The 13,295-nt window shown below is 41.5% G+C and overlaps 1 protein-coding gene across 1 annotated transcript; it reads left to right on the top strand.

Moving 5' to 3' along the window:
- The first annotated feature begins 2,672 nt into the window (after positions 1-2,672).
- On the top strand, positions 2,673-12,156 carry LOC137890771 (organic cation/carnitine transporter 2-like). Its single transcript, XM_068734978.1, has 11 exons — positions 2,673-2,879; positions 3,421-3,603; positions 4,105-4,208; positions 4,404-4,558; positions 4,714-4,885; positions 6,990-7,122; positions 7,338-7,438; positions 7,650-7,864; positions 8,829-9,011; positions 9,857-9,992; positions 12,087-12,156. The coding sequence occupies exons 1-11, from the start codon at positions 2,673-2,675 to the stop codon at positions 12,154-12,156; spliced, it is 1,659 nt and encodes a 552-aa protein (XP_068591079.1).
- Positions 12,157-13,295: the final 1,139 nt, after the last annotated feature.

Below are 13,295 nucleotides of genomic sequence, written 5' to 3'. Positions count from 1 at the left end.
ACAGGCCCAGTCGATCGCCGCCGCCGTTACTTCGAATGTGTCCAGAAATGACTGCACGTCGTCCGCGGCACTCATTTTGTGTATGACCACCCCGGCCAACGAGGAGGGGGCTGGTGCCGGCGGGGCTGCCGCTACCTGTGCCGTGAGCTGCTCCAGGGCGTGGGTCTGCCGTTCTGCCTGGGCCTGGAGCGCCCCCAAAATCAGACTGGACTTGGCCGTGTGCTCTCCTACCTTGCCTCCGAGCACACGCCGCGGGAGTTTGGTGAGGTCTGCCGTCCTTTCCGTCCCACTGCCAGTCTGTGGCTCTTCCTGAGCTGTCTCGCGCCTCCATCACTACTAGAGTTTAAATAAATCAGAGAGTGAGACAATTTAGGATCCGTTTCAACTGCACTGCGCCTAATTAAGTCTCTTCCCAGCAACGTTCCCTGAACCACTCCCCCACTTCTCTGTCCCCTCTGCAGCTGAGCCCACACATGCCCCGCCACCACAATTCCTTTTCTACATTTAAATATCTATTGAAGTGGCACCTCGTGTACATATTTAGTTTATCAATGAACTAATGCTCAGCCTTCACTACAAACCTCACACAGTTTTGCTCAGATTGTCCTGAGTCAGTGTGGCTGGCTGATCTGGGACTTTTATACTTGAATGATGGCAGTGTTTTCAGGTTAGGTTGTGGAAACTAATCTAGTGCAGTAAAGCCAAGCACTGCTGTGGTGTAAACACTATATAATAGTTCAGAGTGAGTCATATAATACTGAATACTGAAATAAGGAATATTGAGAAAAGAAAGTTTGTCTTTGGAGTATTTATTGTCTGCGCAGAGACGGTTCAATCACTGTGTACATCTTATAAAGGATCAGTGCATGGGGGGGGGGGTGTAGGATGAGTCCCCACTAAGACATCTGTTCCTGCCTCTAACTTAAAACCTTTTAAGCCCTAGGGTCCCCCAAAAATTGTACACTGTCTAGTGTACAAATTGACTGCCAAAGAACCCACGAAGAACGAATATAGTGATGTTACAGCTCTGGAGAAACCTCAGCGACCTGGGAACAACATGAACTAGGTCACTTCTACATGAGACAAACACATATCCCATACGGCAAGTTTCCAAATAACAAAACATCACAAATCATAACTCCATAATTCCATAACTGACCAGAGAAATCAGCTGCTACTGATCGTTAGCTACGTGCTAGCTCCGGAAGAGCGCATGAAAAATCATGTCCGTTTGACACAGATTACGGCGATATATTCCATTTCTCTCCCCGGTAAACCATCGCAGAGCTGTTCAGCATCAAACACAGAAACATCACACAGCTTTATGGAATATTGTACTCACTTTTGGTCGAATCTCAGCGAAAAAATGAAATATTTCCGTACTTCCACATCTCTGTGTTCCAGCTGCATCCGCTCTGTGAGAATCCTTTGTTTACGGAAGTCTTTGACACTCCTCGCTTTGTTGGGAGGGATGGAAGTCTCAGCAAATTGGATTTCAGATCTGAAATCAGATAGGACGTTTTTCATTCCCATTGTATAGTGCTGTCAATCATCTAACTTTCAATCCCCTGCAATTCTATTGGCTTCTACGGTTCGAAGGAGGGCTCAATGGCGCAAATCGGAGAAAGGGGGGCTGAGCTGCAGCCCTGAACAGAGACACAGAGCTGGATCTGACATGAACACAGAGACTAGAAAGGGCCTAGAAAGGGCCCAGAAAGGATCCTGGCCTTCAAATGAAACCCAAACTGCTCTGTTTGATGTATTGAACACCATTAGTGATGTATACAAGTTAAATATATAGTTTAGTACATGATAAAGTTAAAATAACTCACATTTTACGACATGTGTAAAAGTGTAAACATTGGAATCCTCGCCTGAAATCTCTGTACTAGATCCTCTCTAGCTTATGAATGCTTTACTTGATCTAAGTAAAAATATGTATAGAGATCCTCAACATATAGATCTATGATCTGGGAGAGCTTGAAGGCTTGGACCTACATGATTTCTAAAAGAAAATACCCTGAAATTGATTCTTTTTTCAGGCAAAAATTGGAATTTTCAATTTGTGCTGTGTGCCATCTTAATATTCTCTTAACCAGTAACATATATACTGATATTTACACATATCAACACATCTCACAAGTGTTAGGGTTATTTTAATCCAAAAAATATTAAAATAGCCCTTACAGTTGCAACGCTACACTCATTCTAGTATGGGTATGCATTTTTCGAGCGGAGGCCTAAAAAAAGGCCTAGGGTTTAACATGTTGTACAACATTCTGTAGTTAACTGTCTGCAACCCTATTCAGTTACTTCCTTTTATGGAAGCTAAAGCAGACATCCCATATGGTCATGTTATACATTGACTTCCTCTTATCTAAGCTAAGCAGAAATACTCTTTATGGTCTTGTTATCATTCAGCAAGGTACACAATCATGTGTCACATATATGGCATTGTTAGTGAGAAAGGAACATAAGCTAAGTCACAGTCGAAAAACATACTTAGCACAGGAGAATCTTCCATGAGAGCCACAAACAAAATGCATGTCCTACAAGGCGTGGCTTGCGCGGCAGTTGAGGGGAGGGCAAACCACTCTGTTACTTTCCAGTGCAGTAGAAAAACTAGTAGACACAATAAAGACAGTGGAGGGGATGGTTAGGATTCTGAGACCATGAAGGATTATGATGACTCCGTAGCTTTTCTGGGTCAGTGGGGACGTTTCCAGCAGGTTGTCTTCTTCTTGCTCTGTGCCAGCATCTTTCCCAATGGATTCGGTGTTTTCTCGATTGTCTTCTTGGCTGACACTCCCAGCCACCACTGCCTGGTTCCTGACATCAACCTGACCCAAGATTGGCTTAATGCAATCATCCCGATAGAGGTAATTTTGCTTTTGATCACAAAAAAAAAGTTTGAGTGTAGCAGTTTTACCTTAAGTTACAAGTATTCAACAATTCCAAAAGCGAGACAGGCCGAAAAAGAAAAGTCTTACTTCAAAGTATTTTATACAATATTGCTAAAAACACATATTTTATATTTGTTGTGATATTTTAGGCTAATTATCTAATAGATCAATAGTTAATGATGAACTTTTTCATGGACAAAAATGTAAATTAAATCTTTCTTTTTTATGTATATAGATTATCAGCGTCAAACATTCTTCACTGATTTGGGCTCACCAGCGTGAGAACTTTAGATATTTGTGAGTTCAGGCTTTTAGTGATATTACTGTTGTTTTGCCAGAATTGTTATTATATTACAATACTTTGATGATCAAATGTGTAGCTTTAAAGTTGATGTATTTTTGTACAGCTGCTGTATGAAGTTTAACAAGTCTTATAAAGCGGTCCGACTACAGTTCAGGGTTTTATGTGAAATGTTACTAATGACACTAATGAGGTTTGCGTCATTGTGACTGTGAGGTGGTGAATGGGAAACAGCAGCTGAGCAGATGCAGCAGGGTCAGGCTGGATGTGGTCAGAAATCTCTCTGCTCAGGGATTCATTCCTGGGAGGGACGTCAACATCACTGACCTGGAGCAGGAGGGATGTGTGGACGGGTGGAGCTACAGCAGAGACATCTACCAGTCCACCATCGTCTCTGAGGTGAGTCATACTGAATATTACACTACAGTTCAGTAACTGAACTATAATATATCAATAAACCTGAATGGAACACATACACTATAGATAGATAGATAATAACTTTATTGATCCCGCGAGGGGAAATTATTTAGTTACAAGCAGCAATAGGTTCCAGAGCAGCAATAGGTTACAGGTATCAAAATCTTAATATTTTATATAAAAAAATAAAAATAAAAAAAGACACGTCACAATACACAATATATACAATTATAATAGTGTAAAGATGTTTAATAAAAAATGCACACTATATACACAGTGAATAGAATAACAGAATAATATTAAATCAACTAAATAAACAGTAGTGCAGAGGTTTAACCAACAGTGAATGATTTGGCCCGAGGTGATTTGTTATAGAGTCTTATAGCAGTAGGCAGGAATGTTCTCCTATACATTTGCTTAGGAAGGAAATGTTTGATTGATATTTTTAATTTATTTTTCTTTATTCATGCATGGAAACTACAGTTTGACCTTGTGTGCCGAGACCAGTGGAAGCAGCCGTTCACCTCAACAATTTACTTCATGGGAGTTCTTGTTGGATCCTTCTTCTCAGGACAGCTCTCAGACAGGTACTGAAAACACCAACTCATAATGAAGTTATATACACACCATATTCTTAAAACAGTTTCATTGTTCCTGAAAATGTCTTTGCTTAACTTTTGCCAAACGACAAACACCGTATACAAAAAAGCAACCTGTACTGTAAACAATTAAACAAAATCTTCTAATTTACTCATATTTCATTGTATGATTTCTCATTCTAGGTTTGGAAGAAAGCCTGTTTTCTTCGCCACCATGGCAATTCAGACGATGTTTACTTTTGTTGAAATCTTTTCACCTTCATGGATGGTGTTCGTCATCCTCCTCTTCATGAATGGTTTGGGACAGATCTCCAACTATGTATCTGCTTTTGTGCTGGGTAAATGTGAACATTTCGTGGTTTTGAACAACAAATAATACTCTTCTATAGTCAGTGATGTTGATACATATATTGTGTGTACTGTGCAAGTTTTTGCACTTGTTAAAAATAACTTATTTACCCGCTCCTTTGACATGCAATTCTCTCTCTTTCAGGCAATGAGATCTTGACTGGAAATGTACGGGTCCTGTTCTCATCACTGGGTGTGTGTCTGGGTTATGCCATTGGCTACATGATGCTGCCTCTTTTTGCATACTTTTTAAGGGACTGGAAATCCCTCCTGTTAGCAATTTCTCTGCCTGGCCTGCTCTACATCCCCCTCTGGTGGTAGGTTGTACTCATGACAAGAAAATGTGTTCATCTTAAGTTTACCATATGTTCGAGAAATTCACCCGAAGCCGATGTAAAAGTCATTATCACAGGACATTTATTCTTGCAAGAAGGAGACAGAGTTGAAACACATAGAAGTCATGCATCAAGGCTGCTCAGAGGTCTGTCTCTGAGTCTCTGATATTTATACTTCGGATAACACACAAGTGCATTGACACAGAATAATTTTCATAAAGCTACGTGACATGTCTTGAACTCGTTCTTCTCCCCTTCCGCACAAGCAAATGTCATCTTGACGTTTAGTAAGATACACAATCGCCCCTTACAGAAGGTCACAGTGACTGCTAAACAAGGAACATCTGAGATAACAAGTGTGAAGAGAGTTCACACAGGAGCCCCAGACTTCAAGGAGCCTTGTATGTTAAACAATAAGAACTGATCATTCTAAAAGTTATTTTTCTCCAACACCATACCATCCATCCACCCATCTATTTACTTCCTTTTTATCCGGGGCTGGTTGGCATTGGCAGATGGCTGTGAGAGATAGTTCAGATACCAGCTCTTCCTGGGGGATCTTTAGGGGTTCCAAGGCCAGATGAGATATATAATTCCTCCAGTGTGTTTATGGTCTTCTACCAGTTGGACATTCCCAGAAAAAGGCAAAGGCTTCAAAGGCAAGTGCCCTGAAGGCATCCTGTACCGATGCCCGAACCACCTCAACTTTTATGCAATGGCGAAAGGACTCTTTGAGATCCTTCCGAATGTCTGAGTCCTTCTTGCTATCTCTGAAGTTGAGCCCAACCACACTATGGAGGAAACTAATTTCAGCTGCAATTTTAGTCTTTCGGTCTCTTGAAAGGTTGTAACATAGATCAATTAGTAAATTGATAGCTTTGACTTCCGGCTCAGCTCATCCACACATTTGGGTTTACCAGGACCATCCGGCAGCCTACCTCGCCATCAGTTGACATCTCTGCCTGATTGTCCAAAATATATGGCCTCACATTTGATGATACGACCACAAAGTCGATCAATGATCTTTGGCCTAGTGTGTTCTAGTATGAAGTACACTAATGAATCACCCTCTGATCAAACATGGTATTTGTTATGGACAGTCCATGACGAGCACAAACGTCCAATAACAACACTCAATTTCAGATTGGGCAGGCCATTCCTACTAATCACCCCCTCCAGGTTTCTCCATCGTTGCCCATTAGTGTTGAAGTCCTCCAGAAGAACTATAGAGTTCCCAGATGGAATCCTCTCTAGGATGCCACCCAGAGACTCCAAGAAGGGCGGATTCTCTGATCTTATGCACCAAACAGCAGTCAGAGATTTACCCTCAGTGACCCTCATTGGCATAGAGGCAACCCTCTTCAACATCACCAGCACTCAGCCAGCTGCCAGTATCCCCAAGTCCATCTGGTACCTCCCTGGTACGACTCCAAAAGGAGTCAACTCAAATACTTCCTCCAAGTATTAAAAATAATGATTATATTCACAATCATGTTAGTTTGTCCAATTACTTTTGAGACTCTGAAAATGTGGGGTACTGTATAAAAATTACTGTAATTCCTAAACGGTTCATATATTTTTTATTTCATCTATTGAATTAAAGCTGAAAGTCTACACTTCAACCACATATTGAGTGCTTCATTTAAAATCCATTGGAATCCCGCAGTGGGGAAATTTACAGGATCACAGCAGCAAAGTGGACAGTGCAAACAAGATACATGGTAAAAAAACAAGAGCAACAAGTATTATAAATAGCAATAAACAGTAAAGAATTTCAACTAAGTAAAAGTCCACAATTACTAAATATAAATAAAATAAAAATAAAAATAAAATTACAAATATTATATATACAGAGTATTTGTATTGCACAGTGATTATTGCACCGATTTTTGTGTTGTTAGTGTTGTGTGGTCTACTGGGAGCACAGCTGGTTGTGCATAAATGTAATGACTTTGCTCTTGTCAGGAAATGAAAATAGTAATTTGGCTTTTTTACAAGAGAAATATCCTAACTTGCATCCACCTGTATTTTAAGCCCCTTTGATCCAGCCTGAACCTTTTTGTTTCTCTGTTGAATACTGAGGCAGGTTCATCCCAGAGTCTCCTCGTTGGTTGCTCTCACAGGGAAGAGTGGAGGAGGCTGAGACGACAGTGAGAATGGCTGCTAAAATGAACAAAGTTGAGGCTCCACCGGTCATCTTTGAAGATTACAGCATGCATGCAAGTCTGCCCTGATTTAATTTGTGTAGGACCAGACACAGGAGACAATGTGTGTGCTTGAGGAGACACATTGTTAGTACAATTCATCCCAGAGGAAGCAATATACGTACCAAATTTCATGACAAATTTTCCAGCAGTTGTTGAGATATTTAATCCTGTACCAAAGTGGTGGAATGATATGCCAAACTGCTGGTGAGAGGTTTTGTATCTTGCAGGTTGGCGCAACAAAGACACACCCTAAGGAACAGCACAATGTCTTCAGCCTACTGAGGACACAAAACATCAGAAACATGACGCTCATTCTGTGCCTGGTGTGGTGAGTGTATTTTTTTACATTTGCTCATTTACAGCACTGATATTACTTGGTTTTGTACTTCTTTAGTTTTCTTTCTCTCTGTTTTGTTTGTTAATTTTAAGTCTAATGGTCTTGGTTTGATACTGGAGCTACTGTATGGTATGTGTCAAATGCTGTTTCTGTGCAGATTTCCATTGAAACCTCTTTGTTGTCTGTATCTCTGTGTCTCCAGGTTCACTCTGAGTACTGGATACCATGGCCTGTCCCTGAACTCATCCCAACTTCATGCTAACCCCTACATCAGCTGCTTCCTCTCAGCAGCTGTAGAGGTACCAGCATACACCTCCAGCTGGCTGGCCCTGCGATACGTTTCACGACGGCTGTCTGTCATTTGTATTTTGCTCATTGGAGGAGTGTCGCTGTACTTCCTTCAACTGGTGCCTGAAAGTAAGCAATGACATGACGTGGTGCATCACGGTATTATTATATTTCCAAGCAAATAATTTTAGCCCTTAAATGAGTATTCAACAGATTCATCATTGCACTCCTATAACATTTAGAATGAAGATAAAAATGCAGCAGAACCAGAGATTTCTTTATTTTTTTCTTCCTTTCATTTATCTTCCTTCTCAAAATCTGGTGCCCACATTACATACAACACAACTCCAGTGCCAACAGTTCACTTGGCTTTGTTATGCTATCTCATCTCATCTCATCTCATCTCATCTCATCTCATCTTCAATCGCTTATCCGGGATCGGGTTGCGGGGGCAACAGCTCCAGCAGGGGACCCCAAACTTCCCTTTCCCGGGGCCACATCAGCCAGCTCTGACTGGGGGATCCCGAGGCGCTCCCAGGCCAGTTTGGAGATATAGTCGCTCCACCTGGACCTGGGCCTCCCTCGGGGTCTCCTCCCAGCTGGTCGTGCCTAGAACACCTCCCTAGGGAGGCGCCCAGGTGGCATCCTTACCAGATGCCTGAACCACCTTGACTGGCTCCTTTCCATGCAAAGGAGCAGCGGCTCTACTCCGACTCCCTCACGGATGACCGAACTTCTCACCCTATCTCTAAGGGAGATGCCAGCCACCCTCCTGAGGAAACCCATTTCGGCCGCTTGTACCCGCGATCTGCTAGTAGAAGCTAATAATATATTCTTGAGCTACTAGGCAGTAGTTTTTCCCTAAGACCTGTGAACTGACTTTAATGTGTAAAAATGAAGGAGTTCCTCTCTAAGACTGTTTCTGACGTTGAAGAATTTTTAAGAAAGCTTTGGAGTTTTCTAAGCAGCGGAGAAAATGGTTGAATGAAGGGAAGGCAGATGGGTAAAAAGTGTCTTTAACACAAATGCCTTTAATCTGCTGCAGAGTGGATCATTCAGGGACTTTCTTAGACAAACTCTTCTTTCCTTTCAGGTTTATCAGAACTGTCTGTTGCTCTGGAGATGCTGGGTAAATTTGGCATGACCACCGGTTCATCCCTGATGTTTGCCTACACAGCAGAGCTTTACCCAACAGTGCTCAGGAACACAGCGACAGGGACGTGCAGTGCTGTTGCCAGAGTGGGCACTTCCATTGCACCTTTTTTGTTACAGCTAAGTGAGTAAACTGGTCTCTTATCATGTATTACTCTGTGATAATTTAATTAGTTTGACCTGAATTATCATTTGAAGTTACTGTGAGGAACTTTTAACCTGTTATGAAACTGTCTCAAATTAAGACTGAATCCTCTCCATGACCTTCATAGATTGGATATTTATCTATAGTTATTCTTAATGCTTGTCATTGGTGCCACCGGGTCGGTTTCTGTGCAAAATGCAAAGATGAAACCATACAGGTTCACCAGAAACTCATCAGTTCGGACTCCAGTTGGGGCTCCGGCAGCGACCAAATTCAGCTTCACTGCAGCCTTCGACCTGCAGAGCTCTAGCAGTTGGAGGAGAGCTCTGCTCCCGGCAGCAGCAACGTCTCCAAATCCAGCCAGGAGCACAGCGTCAATCCTTAGCTGTTACGTGTCCAGTGTCGAAGTGTCCCTAGGGCAAGACATTGAACTCCTAACTGCTCCCTGGGCGCCTGTCATGGATAGCCCGCTGCTCCCTATAGGGATGGGTAAAAAAAACAAGACCCACGTCGTACTGCTTGGACCGCTGGAGGGAAGGGGGTCACTAGAGAACCAGAACCAGGACTAAGCGGAGCAGACTGTCAGACCCTGCTGCAGTAAAATAAGAGGTTTTCTAAAGGGACTCTGGTGCTCTGAAACACTACTAAAATCAACCAAAATCAGCACAAAATGAAAGTTCCTTGTTGTAGCTTCAAACAGATAACAATCTGATTTCACCTATTTTTAGTTTGGATGCTATACACACTGATTAATTCACACACATAAATATTTACAGTCTGCAATAGGACTTCCTTCATCCAAATGTTCTCTTCTCCTTGTACAGGTGGATACTTTAAGTACCTGCCATATATTGTATTTGGGACTCTGGCTGTTGTGTCTGCATTTGCTACTCTCCTCCTGCCAGAGAGTTTTGGACGACCTCTACCTCAAACTATTCAACAGATGCATAAGAGAGAAAGGTGGGTTAAGGTTCATGCAAAAATGCACTCATGCAAAATGCAAAAAATGCACTCCTCAGGAACAGATATAATGATGTCGCATACCAAATGAAACAACCGAACCTGGGGCCTGTTGTTCGAAAGTAGAATAAAGACATCCAGGATAAGTGGGAAAGCCAGGTTGGACAAAGTCTCATAAGTTCATCTTGGCTTAATTGGTTGTTCGAACGCCGAGCCAGGCTGACGAGGGGCGGCTTTGTCAAGCCAGGTCTAACTAATTTGAGTAAGTGCGCGGCCACGGCTTTCTTCAGTAGACCACAGAGATTGATCACAGATTCACTGATGAGACGACAGGTGTGGACACTTTCCTCCAATGAACAGCGGATCTGAATGCTGACGTAAGGTAACACACCTCTCATAAAATGAAGCACCGCTGCTGTCTTGAAGTTTGGAGACGGACTGATTAAATGAGTAGTGTAATTAATTGCAAGCACCTTTGCAAGTGCAGCCATTTCTAATTACTGTAATGACTGCAATAAAATCAGATTTGAGCTGGCAAACAATATGAAGGGTGTTTATTTACAATGACGAACACACAAATAGGCCCCAATTATGAAAAAGAACTATCGTAATAGGCTAACTTTATTTATTTTTTTAATTTGATCATGTTTTGTTTTATTTCTTTTTTTAAAATAATAATTTAGCCTACGTGTTATTTGTTTAAAAACGAGGCCAATGCGTAGCCTTCATCAGAACATGGAATGACTGTATAAAACACATTAATTTCTGATCAGCGCAGCCGCTGACTCCAAAGATAAGACAACAGAATCAACTAAGCTTGGCAGTTAGCCTGGTCTGGAGCAGGCTAGCTGCAGAGAATAAATCACCATGGTAACTTGACCAGGATAAAGTTATCCAGCTTTCGAACAACCGACTGCAGGCTAAATTCAGCCAGGATAACCAACATATCCCGGCTTAATCCCTTATCTAGGTTTCGAACAACAGGCCCCTGGTCTACAAGGATATGTAAGCTGTTTGTACACACTCCAAACACAACTCGAATAAAAACTAAATATATTACCAAATATCAAAATTCATCTAGCGCCCCCTAGGCAAACCACTCGCCACATTTCTGGCTCTACCGCTGTGCTACTTCATGCAGTACACACATGCGATAGCTCAAAAGAAAGCCAAGAACCTACGGATTCCGCACATATGTCATATTCTGCTACAATAAAGCATCTCCAAGATATGAGCCAACAGACACCAGCAACACAAATCCCTTTATCGATGATCAGAAAATGCACCTTACTTTTGTCGTTTTGCAGAAGAAAAAGCAATAATCCCCCACATTTTCGCCGTAATGTCAGTTCAACGGATATCCTGTGTTTTGCTCTTATGATTCCATCTATTTCTGTGACTTCAGCAGGACCAGGGGTGGGATTTCACTTTCAGCATATCAGATTGTACGCTTCACAATTTACGGCACGTTGTTGATTCTGACTGGCTAACAGTGCTGTCAATCTTTTCCACGTTGGTCTAGCTCAATTATATTGGCTCTATCCCGTCAAAAGAGGTGTCAATCACTGAAATCGACCAATGGGTTGCTGTGATCGGGCTCTGCGAAGGGGGGGGAAATTAGACTAGGCAGAGAGATAGAGAGAGGGCTCAGAGTGGATTCTGGCCTTCATATAAAGCCAAAACTGCTGTATTTGGATGTATTGAACACCATTAGTGATATACAAGTGAAATATATAGTTTGATACATGAGAAAATTACAATGGCACACATTGTGTCAAAATGGCCATTTTGGAGACCTCGTCTGAAATCTCTGTACTAAAACCTCTCTAATTTTGTTCTGCTTCACTTTATCAAAGTCAAACTTTGCAGAGAGACTGTTCACATATTGTGCTAGGATTTGGGAGAGGTTTAAACCTTCAGCTACATCATTCCAAAGAAATAATCATCCTGAAAGTGCTTTTTTTTTTAGGCAAACCTGAACATTTTCAATTTGTGCGATCTTCATTTACTCTTAACCAGTAACATGTATAGTGATATTTTTCTGTATTCTGAAAAGCACATGATGGTTTGTTTATTTGTCTTTTGTCACTACAGCATAAAGTGCCCATTCATCACAAGAAGAGAACATTCAAAACCTACGGTGCTTTTCGAAAGTCGACTCTGATTGTCTAAATGTGTTAATCATAACTGTTGCGCTATTACTTCTAGTTGCACTAGTATCTTTCCTACTGTGCTAAGAAACAATCAGTACAAGTGGATTTAATCACATTACATGACCAAGAAATTTAATTAAAAGAATTAAAACTTGACTTAAACATTTTGGAGTAAATCAAATTGTGCTTGCAATCTGTGCATGTTATCTCAGATCACAAATGTGTATATAAAATATTATTATGAACTGAAATATGAATTGTGCGAGTGTATGATGTGTAAATATGATGTAAAAGATGCACCATAACACCCTAAACTTGGCTACTGGTTCTGATTAAATTGTTATCAGAATATAAGAAACTATAACAAACCTCACACAGTTTTGCTCAGATTGTCCTGAGTCAGTGTGGCTGGCTGATCTGGGACTTTTACACTTCAATGATGGCAGCGTTTTCAGGTCAGGTTGTAGAAACTAAACTAGTGCGGTAAAGCCAAGCACTGCTGTGGTGGAAAAACGATATAATAGTACAGAGTGAGTCGTATAATACTGAATACTGAAATAAGGAATACTGATTAATTTTGTCTTTGGAGTATTTATTGTCTGCGCAGAGAAGGTTCAATCACCACACAGAGTGCCTGTGTGCAGTCTGTTGGATGAGGAGCCCCGTGTGTAGTCTGTGTCCATCTTATAAAGGATCAGTGCATAGGAAGGGGGGGTGTCTGTGTACATCTTATAAAGGATCAGTGCATAGGGGAAGGGGGGGTGTCTGTGTACATCTTATAAAGGATCAGTGCATAGGGGAAGGGGCGGTGTAGGATGAGTCCCCACTAAGACATCTGTTTCTACCTCTAACTTAAACATGTTGTACAACATTACGTAGTTAACTGTCTGCAACCCTATTCAGTTACTTCCTTTTATGGAAGCTACAGCAGACATCTCATATGGTCGTGTTATACATTTACTTCCTCTTATCTAAGCTAAGCAGAAATACTCTGTATGGTCTTGTTATCATTCAGCAAGGTACACAATCATGTGTCACATATATGGCATTGTTAGTGAGAAAGGAACATAAGCTAAGTCAAAGTCGAAAAAAATACAAGCAGGAAGGACAGACAGTACATCAATGCTTGCACACCTGATTGGCAACAAGC

This window comes from Cebidichthys violaceus, unplaced genomic scaffold, assembly GCF_023349555.1.
Source record: "Cebidichthys violaceus isolate CVI_PGR_0920_01 unplaced genomic scaffold, fCebVio1.0.p SCAF_69, whole genome shotgun sequence".
Taxonomy (NCBI): Eukaryota; Metazoa; Chordata; class Actinopteri; order Perciformes; family Stichaeidae; genus Cebidichthys; species Cebidichthys violaceus.
Note: the sequence above shows the minus strand (reverse complement) of the source record. Positions and strands in the feature narration are given on the sequence as shown.

Bases quoted from the DNA above. Each gene is read 5' to 3' on its own strand.
- LOC137890771 (XM_068734978.1), top strand. From the start codon at position 2,673: ATGAAGGATTATGATGACTCCGTAGCTTTTCTGGGTCAGTGGGGACGT. The intron at 4,209-4,403 runs GTACTGAAAACA...TTCTCATTCTAG, and splicing joins TCAGGACAGCTCTCAGACAG to GTTTGGAAGAAAGCCTGTTT. The intron at 7,439-7,649 runs GTGAGTGTATTT...CTGTGTCTCCAG, and splicing joins CTCATTCTGTGCCTGGTGTG to GTTCACTCTGAGTACTGGAT.